This window comes from Loa loa (genome assembly GCF_000183805.2).
Source record: "Loa loa unplaced genomic scaffold supercont3.5, whole genome shotgun sequence".
NCBI lineage: Eukaryota > Metazoa > Nematoda > Chromadorea > Rhabditida > Onchocercidae > Loa > Loa loa.
This window is the reverse complement of record NW_018108185.1, coordinates 615,164-638,418: the sequence shown is the minus strand read 5'-3', so window position 1 is coordinate 638,418 and position 23,255 is coordinate 615,164. Positions and strand designations below refer to the sequence as shown.

The window sequence follows — 23,255 nt, the reverse complement described above, 5'->3', positions numbered from 1 at the left end:
TTTAAATAAATTTTCTGGTGGGGAGAAATTATTGGGTGTTTTAGATTTTTTTTGTTAATAGAACGCAGATTTTGGCGAATTTATTGTATATTATCGCTGAAACATTGTTCTATCAAAGTTTCAAGAAATTGAGGGAATATTTCTCATGTATCCAGTAACAACTGTCAATAACACTGCAACGCAACGCCTTCTAGATCCTTGACCGGCCAGTAAGTTGTGTCGGGTTTTTGTAATAATTCCACTGATTAATATCACGCTTCCTACAAAAAAAAATGATACTAAGCAAAATACATCTTTCAAGAAAGAAATTCTAACTGCAGTGTGCCATCAAGAAAATGCATGCGAGTTTACATCCAGGAATTGAGAATTTTGGTTCGAGGTTCAAGAATTCGTATGTTTGGGAAAAGTGACTTACCGTAGCCTATATATTCTTCTGTATCGATTGCGTCCTATCGGACACAAATGATAACAACAAAACTGCCATGGTTTTAAATCCAATTTTTGGATATCTGCACAAGAGTTGTAGGATTGAAGATGTCTGCCGACGAATACGAAAACGTCATTCTGAAAAAGGAAAGTCGAATAAACAGGGAAAGTGGAGGAATTCTTAGAATGTAGTTACTACTTATCCCATTTTACTACTTTACGATAAGTACATTCTAATAAGGATTATGATTAGATATCAGTTATCGGAGCCATAAAATCAGGCTTCACTCCATAACCTAATGCGGATGAATGGAAATACTGCGCTTCACTTGCCTTGAACAGCCAACTGATACAATTCAGGATCCGTCAGCCCTAGAGTCTTGCATACTGCAATGTGCAACTGCAGGTCAACGACAAACAAATAAGCAACATGACTGAAGTTCATACGAAATTAACATAACGTATAGTGCTTACTTGTACATTAGTGATATTATCAGCATTATCACAAATAATTCGAGCCAATGATACCTTTTTTATCTCATCCCTTTGAGCTTTGTTGAATACACCCTCTTTTTCGTACCTAAAAGCTGTACCTCATTAGTTTGCACTTTAGTAGTAAAATTAAATAATAAAATCGAAAATGCACCGCTAAAATTAAAATCCACTTAAAAATTCAACAAACCAAAATCTATCACCATCACGTACGCGTCTGAACTGTTCAGCAATGATACATGAAAATGTTGGACCAACTAATGCTCCATCGAGTCGTTCTTCTGCAATACCACCAGCGAACAAGTCGATATTACCTGATAAGTACAGATAGAGAAACGTCTTTTTTTGATTAGCCGCACTATCGATCACTTCATTAACAATCAAATAAATCTTTAGAACAGATTATCAACAAATCTTTAGAAGAATTCATATGAAACTTAGAAGTTTGCTCCCTTTTATTAAAAGGGAACCATAAGTAATAGTTCTTTCTTTTCTTTTTTTTTTTATATAACCATAGGAATGAAAAGCTCCAACCTGGATGACCATATAAATTTTTCAACTTGTAAATGACTTCGCGTGGTATTATATTCTTCAAATCGTCCCAATTTTCTACTGCTGATAGGTTACACCATCTCCTGAATTCAACATACCTAAAAAGAGAAACATGAAAGGCCTTTTCATATGATATTAGGCATACCACGTTAAAACAGGTCATTCTAAACATAATTCGAAAGCGCAAATTTTGCGGAATTCCACTTAGATAAAATGAGGTTCCTCCTTACCCAGGAAGAGCGTGATCACGACCTCGTTGTATATTAATCGCAGCCAAATCCAGTGATACCTAAGATAGAACGTGTTACGAAAACGAAAATTTTCCAAACATCAGTGCCTACCAAAATTCACACACTTCCTCGACCTATTGTTCATAATTTCAACAAATTAACAGGATTTATCATTAGTGTTGTCGAGACAAACGGATGACAAATCCTATAACTATTTAGAAATTAGTTGTACTGAGTTTCTACCAGAAAGTTGAGACTGTTCAACTTTAGCTTCATTTTATTTGCTTCATTCCTGTTATCAAAGAAATTTAAAAAATACAAGTCACTGGATGAAGGAGACCAGTTCACCTTTACTATGCATTTTTACACTAATTCACACACGCTTTATAAAATAACTGCGATGTATTCAAGATTTCAAAGTTAGCTTAGAAACACCGCTTCAGGCATTAGCTCCAGTCAGGCTGTAAGAAAATTATGCTCACTTCATGCGCTCTATTGAATAGATTCTCAGTGAGTTCATCATTCAGTAACTCATTCGATAGTGGCTTTTTCATCGGTGTGGCAAACAACCCACGCAGATATGGATCAACACTTCCCGTTGACAATAAAATTTCCGGTGCAAAGAATGCATCTTTCAAAGGTATATGTCCTTCTTTAATTGATGCTAAGTTTTCGTCAAGTCTGAAACATAAATACGAAATTTGGAAAGTGAAAAATTTAAACATTATTTGCAGAATGAAAATATCACATTGCTGCGAACGACGTAAACGTTTGTTATTTTATTCATGCCTAACGCATGCTTATGAATTTCATTATTTCCAAGTTCTTCAAAAGTGATTACATCATCGTGTCATCCTTTCAGGCATGTATGAATAACTGCTTAATTGTTTGAACATTATTTAAAACGGAATTATATGAATTCATTTCAATTTTAGTCAAGTAAAATGAAAATTCCGGTCTAACAATTTATATTTCAACTTGATGGAAATATGATGTTTCAAAAAAAGTAACGAAAACATTAAAGTTATGCATACCTATAAAGGACCGGATTGATTAATGTATGCCCAAAGCGAAATGCTGCTGTCGCAAAAGCGTTTGATATAGTAGCATCCAGTAATGGCTGATATTCTTTATATGCACCAATCAACTTATCAAATTGCTTCTAGAATGTCAAAGTTTGTTAATATAGTCTTTTGGCGATAATTAATCCGGGAATATCAGAATTTGGCAGTAGTTTACTTTCATTTGCAGTTATGATAGCATCATATCTTATCTTTCCAAATAAAATTAAATTTCGATTTGATTTATATTCAAACTGGCATGTTAGAAAACAAACTTCTCCGAGGACTTTTGGCAACCAATAGTGAAATGTGATATGTTGCAATTCGGCGCCAACAATTTTTCGAGTTTCATGAAAAACCGTTTCACCGTCGAGATTAGGATTTAAGTTGGCAATTTGGACTGCCAGTCTGTTATGCTCTCGCATGAAAATTGTATGCATAGTCGTTAATCCTAGCTGCAAAGAAACAATTTTATGGTAAATAAACTAAAATTTGGAGATTTTAATATTTAACAATAATTAAAAAGAATTGATTCCCTTTCTAGGCAAACGGGGTAAACCTAATTATTTCAATTACTAAATTTGTGCATTAATGAGTTATTTTCTCTAACCTGTTCATTAGCTCTAAAATCTCCAGCCAGAAAACATCGCACTGGATAATCCAAAGTCCTATTTCGTCGACAATCAACTGATGAATCGCGTTCAAATGGCAGGTAAGGCTTATTCGTTGATGACACCATATCATATCTGTTTATGCTTTTTGTATGAAAGAAATTAATTAGAAAAATCCTCTTCAAAATGAAAAGAAATCGGAAAAATGGCATTTTAATGAACAAGAAGATATGTATATTTATAAAATTCGATTATGTATTCCTTCGCTGATTCTATTTCAAGTAGCTTAAGATATTTTAGATTTCCAATTTTGACCAAATAAAAATAATCGAAATATTTCAAAAGAAAGCGAAAGCAATAAGGTAATATCAGAATATTACATCTACTACCTCAATAAACCTCGATCCGGACTCAAATCACGCAAATCGTACGCATCTTCTTCTGTGCTGCCGTATATCCCCGAAGCATCAATGTAGCTTGTAATCTGCAATGTTTTGCTACTGGCGATGATGAAACTCTCCATCAACGGTTTCGTTGCTCCTGAATAGTTAAAGAAAAAAAAAAAATGGGGAACTTACAGTGTTCATTTGTTCACGATAAGTAACATGACGATAAATGAGTGACGTTTCACCGGAACCACATACTGCACTCGAACGTTCGAATTCAATACACGGATATTGCGGACTGCAAAAAGATTTTAATGGGACATAATGTGAAAACAGGATCAAATTGAATTGTTACTTGGCTTATATTGCGAAACATCGCTATTAGCGAGATATGGTTCGCTCAAATCTTATCGATTTATGGGACTACTAAGAGTTATAAGGAAAATTTAATCCATCTCATTTTTTTTATGATAATTTGCTTTCGATAAACTTCGCAAGCATTCGTGGATCATCATGTGTCAGCGGTATATTGAAACACGGGTTGAGCTGTTCGCAGGTCCGATTACAAATGGCACCCGTAGCAAATGCTTGACGACTAACTGCCGTTGCAATAAAGTCCAAATCATGATCTGAATTTTTTTTGTAAGTTTGTCGAAATTGTTTAAATCAGCTAAATTTTTAGATCCGAATTCCTGATTTAAAAATTAATTCCTTTATAATTACCAATAAATTGTCCCCACTGCATTAACATTGCCGAATAAGTTTTGTGCGGAGTGATATGGTCAGTTCCAAGAAGCTGAAATACAATTACATTAATACAGTTCTTCGTCTCGTATGCAATTCCTTTAGACCTGCATGTGAGCAACCTTATTGGATACGCTGCGTGCATTAGGCTTGCGATAACCGAAATATAACTTGTCCGGATTCCATCCAACTGGCGTATTGAAACCATTTTCATATATTGGCGGTAATAAGCGTCGGAAATGCGTTTGACTTGCACCCCACATAATGTGGATTTCATTGTTGCACTGCCCATCATAAGTTCTAAAATTTTCTAACACTCAAAATTTTTATTAATTAAAAGTGTGTCGTTTAAAGTGCCAACTCTGAATGGTGTATTAAAGAGAGCTTTATTTAAAAGGGTGTAAGTGGCGGCGAAAGGAATTTTTTGGAAAGCCGATTCAAATAAACCCTCGGAAAACTGGAAAAAAGATACACTCAACAAAGAGCAGAGGATGAAATCTGACTGTATCAAGCTTTGCAGAATCGATGAAAAAGTACGGATCTGAAGGAATTTCAGCCTTCCTAACTAGAAATAATGAAATGAACCGGAACCTGTAACGTGAGTGGAAGCACTGATCATCGCAAGGATCTTGAGTTTGCGCTCGCGAGCAACCAGCTAGTTGCACTAGCATGTCAACATGAGATTTGGCAAGAACAGAGTCATATGAAATGTTCGATGGAAGTTCACTGAGAGGCAATGTCAGACCTAGATAGTTTAAAGTTTCGTATTTAACATATCAAACCTATCTCTAACTTTTCAAACAACTCGTAATTCGTAATCCTGAAACCTTCGAAGTCTCATTTAGTAAAATTGCAGAAAGTTGGTTCTTAAATGTCTGGTCAGATGACTTTGAAACTGTAAAGTGAGGTCTCCTAGTTTTGATGTGGTTAATATCTTTTTTACAACAAAGAAATCTATGATTGCTTTATATCAGAGCAATTCCGCATGAAATTTGAAGCTCCTAAATCCCGAAGTGTTGACCGGATGAAAAATATAAATGTAATATACCTTTTTCGACATGCTTCTGGATAAGACGTATGCTTTCCTCATATATTTCTCGTGCACGACTAAGTTCTATTGCTTGAGGAAATGAAAACTGAAACCATCGCAAAAGCTCACGTGGGTCAGTTATTTTTGACAGTTTTTCACGTGTTTGTTCGATAGCACTAAAATCAAACTTTGAAATAAATTTCTAGCATATATTGGAAAACCACGCATATTTCTTAACTACCATAATCTATTGGATTTTTATAATTAAAATCAAATTATTTTCAATTTTAAGCAAACCTATCAACGTTCTGCGATGCTTGCTGGAATATATCATGGATAAAATGATCATTCATTGGTTTATCTTGAATTCGATTCTGATCAATCAGTAAACGAGCTTCAGCAATCATCGAACCAACTGTATTACCGGCCATACATGAATACACACCCTCATCACGTTTCGTAACTCGCGAAATGGTCAATTCCATTTCATCATCTGATACCTAAATCTAGAAATTGGTGTTGTCTGGAAAGAGCAAAAGAGCAAGGTTGAAAGTTCGATAAATGTATTGAAGTTATTTACGCGAAAATGTCCTTTCAATACTGATATTTCACCACCATTGAGAAACCATGTAATAAATGGATGAGGTTCACCGTCAGCTCGGCAACGAAACGTTACGGTTGAACCCGCTAATACTTTCTGATCTTCTGGACTTTCTGTAATAACAGGTGGCGAGCTGGAAACAAGATGAGCTTCAGCTGAAGTTTCAATTCGTCCATATGCATTCTCCGCAATGCAAGTATATCTGAATAGTTCCCCAACGTTAGAATACGTTATAATTCTAACGCATTAGTCAGTTTGAAAAGGCGCAACTTTTTATTTTTCTCAGAGACCCAATATTTTACCATATTCGAGGTCTAATTTTTGTCAACATCACAATTTCGAATTAAAAATTCAAAAAACTCACTTTCCAACATCTCTTTCCAAGAAGGGATGAATGTTCAAACTGGTCTGCTCAAGATTCATTTCATACTTCCGAGATCTTTTTAACTTTTTGCCATTAAAATACCAGGTTATAAAGGGTCGAGGCTTACCAGTTACCTGTAATATTTTATATACCGAAGATTTTATTTATATTCGATCATCAGGAACTGAAGATCATTAGAAGAAATTTCTCTTGATTTCTAAAATCCATCTCGAACTCAAAGGAAATCGATGAAGAAAAAGAACCTCACAGTCAAGCCGAACAGTGGTTCCTTCACGATATGAACGGTCTTTCGGTTTCAGGGTAAATTTCGGTGCAGAAGGAGCATCAAGAATCTGACGTGGAAGACGAGATTTGCTACAATTTATTCTTGAAAATGAAATGTTAAATTTAGGGAAAGGAGAAAGGCGCCGGCAAAATTGAAGGAAAAAATTGCATTTAAAAAAACCTACCGTATGAAAGTTGTATTGTAATCGATGGCGCATTGCAATTCACCCAATGAAACATCAGAATTTAACGAAATTATACCATTTGGTAGTATTTTGATCCCTTTCGTATCATTATCCAATTTTTCTCTTCTTTAAGTTATTGTAGCATTCAATCCGACAGATATGAATAAACTTATACTCGTGGTCTTTTCGAAGTGCATTTTAAACTGACAACCTTCCAGAAAAATCATCTTTTTTTCTTGCATTTTATAACTCGCATCCATACTGAGACTCTATCACTATCTTTTCCGGAAAGGAAAAATTTCTCCTCGAACATTTCTCGTTATCTTTATTTTCTTTAACGTTTGAGAAAGTTTAACGGTCAACATTCCCGAAGAACAATGGATGATGAGAGAGGAAGGGAGAGAGAGATACGGAAGTGCACTAAGATTTTGAGAAAATTACTTGTAGATGAAAGTAATTGGTGCTTCGTCAACTTCACATTTAGCACTACGGTTATTATCTGCCAGTTTTACTCCGAAGCATTGTAGATCGTTATTTTTGAGTGATGAGAATCGTCGTCGACGAAGTGTATCCGGATTGTGACACATCGGTGACATACTGCATCGTTGACTGATAAAGTCAGCTATTGGTAACCACCTATAATGATAACAATTACTATATTTACATATAGTATGCTCGATCCACTTCTTGAGCAGGTATAACCAGAGTTAAAACTATTTTGGGCTTATTGGATGCGTTGACATTAAACAACACATTCAGAGTATATGAGAAGTAAAATTACGTCTCTCTGATCCGTTTGCTGAAAACATTTGGAAAAAAACTTCTCCAATTATTGTTCTGGGGTGACATTTATATTAAGGATATTGTAAGAAATTTCCATGAAACGCGGCTTCGAGACGAGAGAGCGGTAATGGTTAGAAACATATATGCGCCAAAAATATATTCCGGAGAGAAAACGCTATTACACTCAAACAACGCAGTATAAGATATTAATTTCTAAAAATTGTCGTGAACAAATGTGAAGTTCCATGATGAAAGAAAATATAGATATTCATAAATGAATGTGCTGTAACGTACTGATGTTGTAAATCAGCTCATATTAGTAATCAAGTTTATTGCAATGCCAGCATATTGTAAAGGGTCAATGTTCGGTTAATGTGGCATTGTAAAGAATCTCAAGACAATCTGGGGTCAATCGGTTCCAATTTTTCTGATTTTAATATTTCTGAAAAATCTTATGTAACGTATAGTACTTCTTCTCTATCAATAAACCTTCGTCAACTCATATTCTACAGTACCCATACATAAATTTCCAAAAGTTTCGCAACAAAAATTGTAGTACCATTCCATGCAAATTCTAAAGAAATAGCAACGGTTTTTAGATCTTAAATATCAACTTTCTTTTTGCTCTTCCCAACGATTTGAAGGATGATTTGGCTTCGGAAATAAATCTAAATTATTGAGGAATATTAGTGTTCTTCCGTCCTTTATTAATTAATCCTTTAATTCTCATTAATTAACTTCAACCATGCAATAATGAAGTAATCTATACCTGCAATCGCAGTTCAGTGGATTATCGCTTAGAATGAGTGTTTTGAGCCTCTTTGAATAGTCAAAAAAGTGTTTTGGGAGTGTCTGAATAGCATTATCGGCTAAATTTAACACTTGAAGATTTGGCACATTCCATAACAGCTGCTGCTCAATGTAACTAATACTGTTAATTGATAAATCGATGTGATGAAGATTGGTGAGATAGCGGGAACTGAACATTGGAATTGATTCCAAACGGTTCCCTGTCAACAATAACTTTCTAAGCTTCAAAGTTCCATCCAATGTCTCCTGAATAATAGTTACAATAGTTGAAAATATAGAACTTCAGTCTGGGGAAACAACGAGTTAAATCACTGCATCTTGAATCACTTCTATATGGTAGTTAAACTTTTTTGCTTGTTAAAAGTTAAATCAAAATTTTAACAGTAATTTTGTACTTGGCTAGTTTGCTGCTTCTAGTATTGAAAGAATTCATTGTGATCAAGGTTTACCATCATCCAGCTACCAAACATTCGCATTTATGAGAAATGTAAAACTATTCCCAAATTTAAAGATTTTGCAAAAATGTTGAAATTCGAAAAGGCTAAAATTTTTGTTCTGAAAATGAAATCAACAAATAATTTTATTAAGAAATGCCTTTTCAAAAACATGAATCCGATTCCATGAAATCAATAAAAGTTCTAATTTCTCCAAATTCTTGAAGTCGTTCTTGGAAATCTTCATCAAGCGATTATTTCGCAGATCTAATACAGTAGTATTTGGTGGTAAATGTCGAGGTACGGCAAGCAATGACTGCCGATGGCAATCAATCAATCCTTTGTAGCATAGGCATCTCTCTGGACAATGATCCTCTACTGCTTTACCGTTTATCAATAGCACCAGGAATGAAGCAAAAGATAACCAAGACATTGATGTGAGAACAGCTTTTTTGACAAAGGGAATCGCGGAAGAGTGAGCAGAAGTTACTTACACCAATACATCTGCCATTCAAGCCCTGGAAATAAGGTTGTGCAATAGAATGGCTTAACTTATTCATACCTTATACTTGGCTAGTTTGCTACTTCTAGTATTGAAGGATCATTGTGATCAAGATTTACCATTATCCAGCTATTAAACATTCGTATTTCTCAGAAATGTAAAACTACTCCCAAATTTTAGGGTTTTTTGGAATTCTTCAAAATTTGTACCAACTCCAAAAACCCACCCTCACTACTCGGAGCAATGAAAAATTGCAAACTCAACAAAGGCTGTACGCTACTTCGTAAAAAATAAAATTGAAGCTTTTCACCAGTTGCTTATCCATTTCCCAATACAAATTGCATTTAGCCCGTGATTGATATTGTCCAACTAACAAAATAAATTCCTCTTTCTCTCTCCTTCCTTTTTTCTGTCTTCATATTTTATTACCGATCTGAATGTCAGCACATTTCATTAATTAATTATCCATGCTATTTCACGTCAAGTGATTGAATGTTCACTAAGAATCTGCACTTTTGAGACATAACAAAGACTTCCCCGTTTACAATTATATTATTTGGAAAGGGATATTTATCCGAGTGATTTTCAACTGAAAGTAACTGATGTTAAGGAGAATAAAGTCCTAATGAGGGATAAAGTGGAAGTATTGTTATTCTTTACTGATTGCGAAAAATAATATCTTGAAATCATTGGTGATTAACTTCTGTTTGAAATCCATTACCGATTGGCTGGATTTCTTACTTCATTAGAAATTACTCTGATTTTGCTTCTGATAAATGCAATAAATGCTTTTGACAAATGCTTCAGCTTTTTTTATTAATATCTAAATTACCATACCTGTAGCAGGATTCTATGCTAACAGAATCTACTGTCTACAATGTACAAGCCAACCAAAAGCATTTCAATAACAACTTATCTATTAAGTCGCTGTTTTGTTATATGAAGCATAATGTTTGTCACAGATTATCTGTTCTGTTTAAAATAAATATATTTGAAAAATATGAAAATATATTTCGGATTGCAATAAAACAGAATTTGTTTTAATAACTTAATCGTTGTATAAATTCCATATTGATAATTTCGCATCCTTTGAACAAACAAACAATAAACGTTGACTATCAATTTTAGTCCAGAATAAACAACTGATAGTTTCAGAGTGAAAATCTAGAACGGCTCGTATCGTCCCTGTTTTCACGGAATTTATACGCACCGTTCCATTCCAGTATCCAGAAACAAGTTCCTTGCCGCAATTTGAAAAGGTTAGAGAAGAGCAGCCACCAGCTCTGCAGTAAATTTTGTTATAAAGAACGAATATTTGCGACAAAAATATGCCGAGCACTATTTTAACAAACAACCTAATCTTTGAGAATTTTAAAGTGCTCTCACTAAAATATTCTGAAAGTTTTAAACTAAAAATTCTTAAAGTTTTAAATTTTAAATTCGACATATCTTGTCAATCACCTAATTTTATTCCATACACTTGAAACTCAGATCAATGACAGGAAGTGTTTGTTTGCAAAAGTGATGCAAAAGTTCAGCAATAAGGGATATAACTACAAATTATGAAGACATTATTAAACTAACATACGGCTTACATATTCAAACTTTCAGCACATTCATTCAAGATATATTGCTTTATTTAAGTGCAATTAGACAATTATCCCAGCTATTGCAAGTACTTCATAGTGTGTGCACAAAATAAGTATTCCACTGAATAACTATACACCCAAACTTATATTGCATCAAAAACTTACTTTTGTGGGAACAAAATTTCCTTTTCAACAGTGATTTCATTCATCCTCACATTTACTAATATCAAAGGCGACTTAACGGACGATACAGCTAATTTGTTGACAAATGATGCACAGGCAAGAATAGGTTCGGGAAAAAGTTTTCTCTAAATAATTAACAGGAGTTACTTAATTAACAGGAATTACTTGAAAAAAAAATTAATCTCCAAATATTTTGAATCAACAAAATCACTTTAGAAATCGCCGACAAATTGATTACTCGGAAAGTGAATAGAAGTTAGTTAACTCAAATTTACTACATACCTTATCTATAACACTGAAATCTTCAACGTTTACAACTTTTATTTCTCCTGTTTCGAAACCACAAGCCAAATATCCATTATCAGATATAGAGCACGCCATAAGAGTGCTAGCGTTATCATCAGGAAACCAGACTCGAGACATCTGCTCTGTTGTGTTGGTGAAAACGCCGATCAAACATTTGCCAGTCTCAAGGTAAATATATTGGAAAAAAAAAAAAAAAGAAAAATGAAATATGAAAAGGAAATGAGAACTGAAGTTACAAAAAGAACGAAACAGAACTGGATTAGAAGTACCTGTAGTAACGGACAAAATAACTGAGATGCATGGCAAAATGCACCACAAAAACCATAAAATTCTGTTTGTATTGTCCTTGTGGAACAAAAGCTTAATATCTAAATAATAAAATAGATGAGATGAGTCCTACGAAGAATGTTTTTAAAATAATTAACTGCTGGTATAATTAATTCAGGAACATATGTGCTCGGCTGCATTTAGTATGTAGCCTTGTTTCGCCAGAAAAGGCGGCTGTTGTCCTAAATGATCCAATACTTCTTTCTACCATGATTTGTATATAAACAAACGATAATGAGAAGTCTTAACCTTTGAAGCCTTATTCACCGCTAACAGTACAATTGCATAAGCACGAATATGCACAAATACGCAGTCTTTGATAAATTGTCCTACTGCTACTATTGACCTGCCATTCGAGTCAACTGAAATATATATCAGGAAAATAATCAATATACATCAGGAAACATAATCAATCATACATTCCGAATTCTTCCAAGTTCTTATCAGTTAAATAATTCGAGGTAAATTACTCGAGCCGAGAAAAAAAAACAATTCATATGCTGCAACAAAAAATGTGTTAAAAACCGACTAATCTCCTATCGAGTATGAAATTTTAAAATTCGTCCGGTGGGGAATGCCTGTGTCTGTATTCGGTGACGTCGGATCAGAAATATATTTCAGAAATACGTACTCAAATTTACACATCGCTTATAACTACTCGTTAATTTTTAATCATCTAATTGGAACTAGTATCTGCTTGCCATTAGAATTTTAAATAATGTGGAAACATTTCTACATAGATGCTTAACTATACATAAGAAAGAAATCCAGTACAGTGCAATACTAACATTTCATCAATACCTTATGATTCTAATGGATTTTACCTCCAAGTAATTCTGTCATCCAATGCTTACCAAAGTGCTTCAAAGGAGAACAGTGAAATTTACTATTAATGTCGAAGAAGTATACGTCATAGCTGACTAGTAATACTGTGGTTTATTAAAAATCAAAACTAACCGTAAACTGTGGAAGTGCGTAAATGAGTTCTGGGTGAATATAGAGTGCATTTCCCATTTGTAGTGCCAACTGCCAAATGGGGTTCATCATTTACGGAGACAATTGCAGAACACGAAACACCACCAGCGAAACCGTAATGAACAAATAATGGAATCGGCTTTCCCATTGTTTTTGACAGCTCACCGTGACTCTCACTTCTCATTTTTAACTTCACAATACCGACTCACGTATACGTACATATATGAACTCACGTATGTCGTACTATATGTCTACATGTCCCGGGAATTAGTAGCAAGATTATTTAGTGTGCATTTTGTATCAATTAAACCAGCCTTAAACGTACATATAGCTCATAAACTCTACTGTTTTCGTAACACCCCCATTATACAACTGAAAATTGTACTCTGAACAGACATTCTCTCACATATCTTTTAGTCTGTGAGACCAATGCTAATTACGGAATTGCGGTCCATTACCTCTACGAAAAAATATAGTCTTTACCCGCTTTTATATGAATTAATCTGCCCTACATCACTGCTATGATCTTTAACTATATTGAACAAAGCTCTCTGCACTTCTGATTTCATTGCTAAATGCCACTAAACAAAGAAAAAAGCTGACGCGCAAGCACCTCATGTAAATCATTCACAGTAAATTGCAACGCATTTACGGATAACATTTGTAGATGCTTGTAACATTTGTACGATAATTTATTGTTTTCCTCAATTATGAACTTCGAACAAAAAGAAAACAATATAATAATGAATAATATCATCTGAGATCCTTGGACATCCTCCTTGTTTTCCGATCTGTACTAAAAAAAGCAGTTTGAAAGACAAGCAAACTAAAAGCAACATTTCATATAAGATTTAAAAGCATGGTAGATTTTCCTCCTTTCTGAGAAATCCATTAATGAGACAAAAAGATAAGGAAATGTAGTAGTCGTACATAATCAAACCTGTCGTCAAGGTAAACGAAATACTTATTCACCTTTTCATTAGAATGAAGCATGAAATAAGAATCATCCTTTTCTATTCACTTATCAGATAGCTTAAATTCATTTGTCGGAAATTTTTTCTCAGATATATAGAATCACATTATTTATAGTAACTTAATTTATGAAGTTTATTTATTTAACAAATGTTTTCTCGTAACAAAAAATATATCTACTAAAAGTTCAAAAGTAGCGTAAAAAGAAATAAACAGCTTGTCATTAAAACAGTTATATTTTTTCTATTCCTCACCTTTACCTCTGGACACATCCTTGGTCTTCTTGCAATGATGGCTGAAAAAATAACAGATGTTTCTGCCCTTTCATTCGAATAAAGCTGTATGATTAATGCTATAATAATAATTGGTTGATTTCCTCATAAAAGCTTTTTCCAAAAATGTAGCACCACATCATTTATAATCATATAATTTATGAAGTTCAATTCACGTTTTTCTGAATAAAAAATGATGTCTGTCACAGAGTTCAAAAGTCTCCTACATTTCTTCAAAAAAATTCGGTGAAGAAAGAGAGGATTATAGTTCCCTCTTTTTTACCTACTTAAGGGTATTGTAATGATTCTGGATGAAGATAATGAAGCTCATTGTCAAGGACTAAGCAGTGAAAAAAAAATGAAGCGAAAAAACAATGTCGATACAGTTTGTGATAGACATCATTATGTCTGGGACAAATTTCGGTAAAATAACTCTCGTTATACGTAAATTTCTCAAACTGATGTTTATTTATCACGGACACCACAAGCTGCTATGCAAATCCGGTAGCAAAAACTGCCGACCACCAACTATCCATTAATAAATTCATACCTTTATATAGAAAAAGTCATTTTCATTTAGAAAAATCGTCAAATTAAGGAAGAATCAAAAACAAGCTCACTGGTCGATATTCCATAATGATTTCTCGAACATGATGATCAATTTTTTTCTGTTGATGCGCCGATAATGATGGGACATATTCTCGTAATGATCCCAGTACATCATTACCTTCTTTTCGTGACTGTTGCAACAACTCATCAAATTCGTTATGTGTTAAACCTGTTAGTATTGCCTAAAATTTAAAATTAGCTCCTTGATAATAGACCAAATTTTAAGGCATAAGAATGCAAAATTTTAAAATCAGGAGAAGCATCGATGATTTTATAATTACCGCCAAATTCCCCAAATATGTAAATATCTGAATTTGCTTACCAAAGTACGAACCAAATTATGCTTACCACTTGTTGCAATTACAAATTTCAACTTCAATTACTATAAATTACTAAATTACATTATTTCTTATTGCACATCCCAAGGAGTCAGGACATTTTTTGCGATTTATTGCATCAATAATAAGATTATATTTCGGAACAGATGAGCAAAACAACACCTAGAATTTTAAAACCGTACTCCACTACTTAATCTAAATTTCATTTTAACTAGTGAAAATACTTTTTATCCTTTGCAAAAAAAGCTTGGAAATATAGATGGATCGTCTTATTGCACAATAATTTTTCTGAAATTATTGAGTGATTTTTTAAGAAATAACTAACAAAGTAGGAATGTGGAGCATTTGCAACAGCACAGCGTACAAAATGGGGCCATAAATCTGGATCGTTCTTCCATGGTTTTTATTTGCAATTTTCACCAATACATTTGAAATGAAGCCACCCAAAGCGGGGAAAATTTTATGTGAGCGTGTAACAGTGTAAAATAATGTTTCTGAGAAGATTCCATCATCACAAAGCTGATCAATTGCTGAACCAATAGCATCCTTTGATGCCGTCAGTTGTGTTAATAAAACATCGATATCTGAAAATGCATTACAGTGGAACAAAAATAATTTTTCCCCATGTGATATAATTTACACTCCTGCATCCCATACTAAATAGAGAGAAATTCTATAGATAATGGCAAAAAAAGCAGTTAGTAAGATAAAATTTTTCAAAAAAAAAACTAAAATTCAACCAACTATCACCAAAAATATCATCCCACCAGTTTTCATCATCTCGTCCATCTGCAACAAATACAAACTAAATAACTACCACATCTCAAACGAAAGACTCTGTGACTGCCCAGCATAAGTAAGAACTAACTCTGCAACAATAAATTATTTTCCTCTTTATTTTCGACATGGATTTTGTGCAGCGCCATAAGTAGTTCACCCGCACCCATCGGATGAAGGCCGGTTTTGATATCTGGAATTTACTGATCAAAAGAATTAACAATGATGGTAATTTAACATAATCTTAACTACAGCCTCGAACTAATTCTAACTTTGACTTACTCCTTCCTGCCAAGAGTTTGTTGAATACAACAGGTACTGATTTCTGATTGACTGGAGTTACAACGAACTTGGGCAAAATGCTTAATATTTGATCCTGAAAATCATTATGCTGAGTAGCACATATAACTCGGTGAATCAATAAGAATTCACAAACATGATAAATACAGAATCTTCTAAGTCATATTTCCAATTTTCCTCGTCAGATCTTGTAAAATGAGAATAAATGCCACCTTCTGTTTTTGCGAGACTATGAATATCCTATACCAACAAACCACATTTAAATCATAATAGATCGACAACCTTATCGAGACCGCTCAAAACCGGTATCATTGAGCGAACATCGGTTCTTCCTTGTTCATACAGCGCAGTTATCCTATTTACAAGATCCTGAGTTGGAGGATCTATAACAGAGAGTAAATTAATTTCTTCGGAATTATAATAGATTCCGCACAGTCGTTAGTTTGAAACAAAAGTTTCGTAGAATCGTAAGATCCATCAACAAACAAACAAATTGCAAAAAATGTACTTCTTTCAGTAAGAAGATGTACTATTCTGGCAGCAAATGTTTCAGCTCCTTGTGGACAATTTTCAATCATTTCCAATAAATGCTCGCTTGCTGCACCCATCGACTTTATGGCACTATCAATCGTGCGCAGCGTAACCTGCAAACATATACGGATTTCTTCTTTCAAAGCAATAAAATCTTATAAAAACTCAGTATACCTTCCGAACAAAATATTCCAATGACTTCAAACTTCAAAAAGGTCACGAAATTTCAAGCAAAAAAGTAATATATCAAAACGATCGATTATCCATTCACGGTGTCACCATTAATCACCGAAGCGAGAGAGGAGATCTTATGCTTATCTTTTTCTTTTTCTAAAAAAATTTGAAGTCACCAAAAATGTTTTAAAAAATCTTTAAACTAATCCTGTTCTCAGGGTGCATTTCCATGCTCCCTTCTTGCTCCATGCAATAAATGTTAATAAACAGTAAAACCACATGAAAACAAAGGAACAGTAAAAATTATTTTGATAAAAACTTTAGCTTTACCCGTTTTATATCATTTGAAGATTTCGCATAAACAGCAGCCAGAGTGTGTATCAATGAATGGTCAAGAGGAAGAATGGAGAGAAATAAGTTCAAAGTAATGCGTATTGCTGCGTCGTTCCACAAAGATTTGACACTTTCTTTTTCATAAGCATAAAGTTGCGATGGCGGAACTGATTTTGTGCAACAATTTATTGAAGAGATTAAATATTCCCTGACATCACCTCTGGAAAAAAAAACTTCATATTCTGGAAATTTCTCGGAAATTCAACAAACCGTAATTGTAAATTTTAACAAAGACAAAGAAATACTTGCCTGACGTAATCGATTTGATATAGTTCCTTTGCTGTTTCAATACTTTGTGTACGGACATCAGCTCTGTCACTGTATGAGAAGTCCAAAAGTATACAGAGCAATTCATTTCGTTGCCTTGCTCGGGTTAAAATTAATTCACGTAAAGTTGTCATTCCAAATGCCCCAAATACCTGCAGAATCCATTTCAAAAAGAAAAGACCACTGAGTTTCCTAGTGAATTATTAAAAACTTTCGTTAGCAAGACTTTTGCTGATAAGGAATGAAAAATTCACACTTACCGAATCAAGGCAAGCAGTTCGTAACCATACGAGAGATTGCGGTGTTAGCAGAGGTGCTTCCAGTAAGATTTTATGGAAAAGACTATAAAAGAACAAAATTAAATTTGCAAACACAATAGGATCTGTGTCTTTATAATTCAAAAGAAATGAGCGGAATTTGGAGAAAAATATTACGTTTCTTTGTGCTCTCCCCGCTCAAATAATGTCTTCAACAAATTGCACAAAACTGCATCATAACGTTTGTAACGCAGCGATTCACCACGATATTCTTCCGTAGCATAAGAAGTACGGCATAAGGAATATCTGAATAATTAAACTCGTTTCTTTTTTTTTGTTACATTTACAAACTAAGAAACAGGTTAGTGCAGATAAATTCCGCATAGAATGTGCAAATATAAACGCATTTTTACGATTCCGAAAATTGTCAACAATAGTACCCTTGAAACTGCGCATAAAGTTCTGCTATCCATAGTAATGCCAGCTCAGTTCGTGATTTTTGTTCCTGCACGATAAAATTCATAAGCAGATCTTCAAATTCAGCACACGAATCATGATTGAAACGAGTTACAAGCCTCACCAATAGTTTCTGTTGAGCAACACCTACACCACCTTGGATTGCCCTTTCTAAAAGTATTTCATACAGCTCAAAATGCAAAAGTAAAAGTTTGAACAAAATTTAGAATAAATAAATGAATAAACAATTTAATGTAGATGTAATCTGCACGGAATACGTAGATATAAAATATAGTATAAAATTTGCCAAGCTTTGGTTTGGTGGTCTTCTCTACACATTTTGAATAACTGTTAGCAATGCAGACTAATTTTAGGAAATCGATATCCACTGACAATTTTTAACTGAAAAAAACTAAACCAATGAAGACAAGAAACCACAAACTTTCGTTAGCCAATATCCGCTTAAATGCAAGGAGAATAAGTTTCAGTGATTGCTCTCGATCTAACTCTTTCGTAATAGAAAGCAGTCCAAATTGAATCTTCGGTTTAGTCTTTGCTGATAAAACCTGAAAAAAAAAATTTGTTTAACTTGCAGCAAACCAGCAATTTGAACAGAATGCAAAGTGATGATCAGCAAAGTGATGACATTTCACGGCAATCATTTTTAAACAAACTGCTGGCAGTACAGATTCAGATTGCTGCGTTTGATTTTGCTGCACAGAGGTAAATTGATGCGACGGAGTCGGCAGAATGACGGCACCTTCCATTCTTCCGGTTTGACGAGCTAAATAAGGTTTGTTTATTAGTTCTTTAAGAGATATCAGACATGAATGGAGTATGCAGAAATGGAGCATCAACATGGAGTATGGAGTATCAAATGGAGTATGAAGTATCAAAATTAAAATGGAAACGGAAATGGAGTATCAATGAATGAAGTATTAACCCACTTCCACTAAAATAAAAATGATTACATACATTAATTCGGTAATAAATTTGTAAGCAATATTCAATTCCCCATCACTTATTCACATTATTTCGGCGTTATTGATTATAAATCTAAGTAAATAACCGATAAACTGTTGTCTTTCTGTTCGAATTTTCTCGACTCCTGGACCTAACTCCATACTAGTTAACTGTGTTGCAATCATACGTGACAAGTGCCGAATCTGACTTTCTGTGCCAGCTGCAGCAATAGGGGTGTACGATGACTGGAAAGCTGCAGGCATTTCGTCTGGAAGTGTCACCTGAAAGCGCAAATTTAATCTTGAAAAGAGATTCCATTTTAATTAAGCAGAGTTCATTGACCAACATACGATTTGCAGCAAAATCTGCTAATAATATAATTAACTCACAAGGGATGTAAGAACCAAGTTTGTAACCAGTTTTGGTTTCAATCGTTCGTAGACAAATTGGGCAGTAATATCAACAGCAGACTGAGTCTGACTTTTTTCCATAGACACGCTTGGACCAGCCTCGTCTTCGTCTTCATCATCCTCTTTTTCAGCGACTGCTGGAATTTCCTCGACACCCTTAAAAAATCACACAAGTAATTGAAATGAAAATATTCAAAAAAATTTATGTCAATAATATTAGTGCAAATTAGTGGTTCCCAACCTTTTCTTGACAAGATCTTTTCATTTGTAGCATGGGCCACCAAGTTCAAAAACAATAAGTTCTGTCATTTTGAAAATATACTTTAATTAAAACTTTTCATATTATAATGCTACTCTCAGTGAACTTCGAATAACATTATAATATAAAAAAAGGAACACAATTTTTCAATAATCCTTGCATGCAAATTTAAGTGCTCCTGGACCACCACAGGTCCACGCGCGATTGGGAAGTACTAAATTAATACTCAATTCCAGGCTTTTGTATTTTCAACAAAATATTTTTCAATTTTTTCTTTTTAATTTTTCAACAATATATTTTGTATAACTTATTATCACAAGTAAAAAAATGAATAATGTCAACGTTGCATATTTGCATATAAAGTCAAATAATGCTGCATGTATAACAGTAACTACATCTGTGGAAACCTCACTTTCATTCTTTTTGTTTCCGGTTCATCACTGCTTTCATTATTTCGATGAGATTTTTTACGCTGTTCACTCGCAGATGGTAATGCGCGTAAAACTTCCTGAAAATCATGGCGAAATTAAAGTCGTCGGAAGAAGTTAATAAGATAATATTTCATTGTGGCATTTATTTTCGGCATTGCTTATTTTATCAAATTTTGACTCTAGCTTGAATTTTTGAAAATAGCTTTATCTAATGATAATATTCTTTAAAATAAATTTGAAATTACCGACTGCGCAGCTCCTAAATCTGTCAACAGTATCATTATTCTTGGATGAAATGGTATACTACTGGGATGTCGCAGAAGGCGTAAAAGATGCATTTTTAATTCCTTACGCACACTTTTCACTTGACTCGTTGCCAGAGTTGGAGGAAGATTGACGTGCAAAGCTTCCAGAGCTCCTGAACTTTCAACATTAGATTAACTTGATTCGGATCAAAAAGAATTTAAAGCAATTAATAAAAATGTAAATAGCAGTTCTTCATCTCACCCGAATAAAAGGAAAACCTTAGGACATTTAAAAGACATTTGGTAGACCAAAAAAAAAAAAAAAATGGAAATGAGATAAAAATAGAAATTTTTAAGATAAAATATATGAGTGAATATAATAAGTTTCGAAACCCATACCAACAACCCTCTGCATAAATTGCGGACGCTGTTGAGCGATATTGCAGATACAAGTCAAACACGTTAACAAATTGAGCGAAGATATATGAGCCGAAGAAGTATGATCAAGCAACGAATTAAAATTTAACGTCGCTTCACTTTCCATTTTACGATATGAGATAAATCGATGGTCGCGGCCAATTTCATTTAAGCACATATTATCACCACGACCTTTTTCACTTTCCTGGATAAACCAGTAAATTATAACAGTGTTGCGTGTGAAAGTATATTTCAAGATTTTGATGTTAAAATATCCAAGTTTAACGAAATTAAGGAAAAAATAATGATTCGAAAATCAGTTTACCTCCGTTCGCAGTGTTTGCGCAAGGATCACGGCTTCCAAAAATCTAATAGTTTGGGTGCGTATGCTGAAAATCAGAAGTATTTATGGCATGCAAAATCGAAAAGAGAAAATTAAGTAAAACTGCAAATCAGCATATAAAATAAAAAGCAAACCCTTCATTATCAGAATCGATGTGCTGCATGATACGCCCTTTCAGCACCGAAAAAGCTTCCCAACATCGCGCAACCTCAACACTGCGTGATCCAGCTGCCCATTTTAAAATTAATGGATATAATTGTGAGCATACTGTGATTACCTTAAAATAAGCACACTTTACCTTGTTTACCTTGAAACACAGCATATGAGCATATTTCAATGACAATTCTTGCGATTTTCAAAGAAAATTAGAAAGTCAACTCAAAGGAACTGAAAATCCAATAATCTTGTTACAGAATAATAAATTTAAGTGTAAGTAATGCTTCGAACAACTTTATATATTTGAATTAAGTCACTGCTATTACAGAGTCTCTATTCAGCAACATTAAGAAGTTTATAAAAAGTAAGGTGACGTGCGCTATTAAAATGTTTCTAGACTGATCTGGTGTTAATACAAGTTGCTTTATTTATGGGATTGATTTATCAGTAAAATCCACAGCTAAAATTTCACCTTTTTAATAACGGAAACCGTTCCCACGCCAGCAGCCTGAATAAGATATGAAAGCGAGACAACAGCTTTTTTCATCACTTCACAGTCCTTTTTACTGCAATTGAATAAAAGTTACATCGAGAAAGTTGTCCGCAGAAACTGTGAAATATTTCGGATTACAAGCAGAAACTTTTAACATACCAAGCTTTTTCGATAAAGGATGCAACGAAGCAACGCATTTTCGAGTCATTTTCCACTACGAATTCGAGCATTTCATCGAGGAAATTATCAAGAAGAGAACTGCTTTTATCTCTATGTAACAGCAACTCTTGAGCCTACAAATATTCGCAAAATTAGAATATAAATAAAGTGCTCTTAGTGAAGTGCGCGAAATTATTTGAGATGGATTCGAAAATTTAATCCAATGTTATCTTAATTACTAGTTTTCGATAGTTTGATTTAAACTAAGTATAATGAAACCCTAATTAACTATTAATTTTGTTTCATACTTTTCAACTGCTACAGCCTAACGAAACTAAATTCAAGGCAGCCTCAATATTCCTAGCTCCCACTTTTTTTCACAGCTTATTCGTACTCCCCTCGTCTTCATAAGATTTGGGTTAAAAAGAAATACTCTATAGAGATGCTTAATGCGAATGTCCACTGATTTGCCAGAGGACTGATGCGCTTCGTGTATTTCATTTCCAATCTGAAAGTAATTGTAATCCGAATTTTAATCTCTTTTCAATGATGCAGACTTTTTTTTGGAATAATGTTGATGAATACTTATGAGGTGTAGTCTAAACTTTCAACGCAACAGAAACTTGTCTGGGAGTGAGGGTGAAAAAGAGTCTATAATGAAATAGTGCTGGAATAAACTAACCTCTTCGCTTGTATTCTCACTATCCGTCATTGTTACTGTATTCCCACGATATTTTCTTCGCAATCAGCTCCTTCCTCTAAATCATTACACATCTGTGCATATCTGACTAATGAACTCTAATAGTAAGGCAGTCATTTTCACATTCATTTCTTTCAGATCTTTGTTCAGAAGTACAAACTAGGACGAAGAAGCAAAGATGAAGAAGGACACATGAAATGCATGCGAATGTAATCTCTAAACTTCTCGATAGATAAGCGGAGAAATAGATATTTTTCTAAACATACTTTTCTAAACTCTTTTCTGCTACTTTTCTAAACATCCAAGCTTAAGATCAGCATAGAAAAAGACCCACGAATCCATCCCTTGGCTTCTCCAGTCAACCAGCCGTACTTTTCGTTTGTTTACTAGTTTTTGGCGATTTACACCCAAACCGAAAGGGTTTGTGGGAAGTTAAAAGGGAAATTGTACTTGGGTT

General features: G+C 34.0%; 3 protein-coding genes across 3 annotated transcripts; all 3 read right to left on the bottom strand.

Annotated features, from left to right (window-relative positions):
- Nucleotides 1-411: 411 nt before the first annotated feature.
- On the bottom strand, nucleotides 412-9,427 carry LOAG_00844 (hypothetical protein; the record flags this gene model as incomplete). The annotated part of the gene is made up of 24 exons (XM_003136384.2): nucleotides 412-564; nucleotides 901-1,006; nucleotides 1,109-1,232; nucleotides 1,453-1,568; nucleotides 1,701-1,759; nucleotides 2,183-2,381; nucleotides 2,735-2,862; nucleotides 3,037-3,216; nucleotides 3,372-3,507; nucleotides 3,762-3,856; nucleotides 3,951-4,056; nucleotides 4,249-4,387; nucleotides 4,482-4,554; nucleotides 4,625-4,802; nucleotides 5,094-5,247; nucleotides 5,551-5,708; nucleotides 5,830-6,032; nucleotides 6,113-6,335; nucleotides 6,498-6,631; nucleotides 6,761-6,872; nucleotides 6,968-7,093; nucleotides 7,409-7,603; nucleotides 8,520-8,806; nucleotides 9,167-9,427. The coding sequence occupies 24 exons, from the start codon at nucleotides 9,425-9,427 to the stop codon at nucleotides 412-414; spliced, it is 3,645 nt and encodes a 1,214-aa protein (XP_003136432.2).
- Nucleotides 9,428-10,509: 1,082 nt separating this feature from the next.
- LOAG_16490 (hypothetical protein) lies at nucleotides 10,510-13,129 on the bottom strand. The gene is made up of 6 exons (XM_020449142.1): nucleotides 12,859-13,129; nucleotides 12,151-12,263; nucleotides 11,844-11,942; nucleotides 11,551-11,736; nucleotides 11,251-11,393; nucleotides 10,510-10,779 (listed from the first exon to the last, which is right to left on the bottom strand). Exons 1-6 carry the CDS (start codon nucleotides 13,058-13,060, stop codon nucleotides 10,545-10,547), a joined length of 978 nt encoding a protein of 325 aa, XP_020307402.1. The 5' UTR covers nucleotides 13,061-13,129; the 3' UTR covers nucleotides 10,510-10,544.
- A 429-nt stretch (nucleotides 13,130-13,558) lies between these two features.
- Nucleotides 13,559-23,176, bottom strand: LOAG_00841 (symplekin). The gene is made up of 27 exons (XM_020445565.1): nucleotides 23,065-23,176; nucleotides 22,781-22,856; nucleotides 22,532-22,606; nucleotides 22,099-22,232; nucleotides 21,919-22,012; nucleotides 21,425-21,567; nucleotides 21,273-21,336; nucleotides 20,930-21,152; nucleotides 20,531-20,703; nucleotides 20,267-20,362; nucleotides 19,575-19,751; nucleotides 19,292-19,466; nucleotides 18,909-19,006; nucleotides 18,665-18,788; nucleotides 18,207-18,393; nucleotides 17,944-18,072; nucleotides 17,770-17,851; nucleotides 17,492-17,661; nucleotides 17,180-17,402; nucleotides 16,653-16,788; nucleotides 16,427-16,527; nucleotides 16,127-16,220; nucleotides 15,936-16,037; nucleotides 15,393-15,651; nucleotides 14,741-14,911; nucleotides 14,103-14,143; nucleotides 13,559-13,672 (listed from the first exon to the last, which is right to left on the bottom strand). Exons 2-25 carry the CDS (start codon nucleotides 22,808-22,810, stop codon nucleotides 14,902-14,904), a joined length of 3,099 nt encoding a protein of 1,032 aa, XP_020303988.1. The 5' UTR covers nucleotides 22,811-22,856; nucleotides 23,065-23,176; the 3' UTR covers nucleotides 13,559-13,672; nucleotides 14,103-14,143; nucleotides 14,741-14,901.
- Between the last annotated feature and the right edge of the window lie 79 nt (nucleotides 23,177-23,255).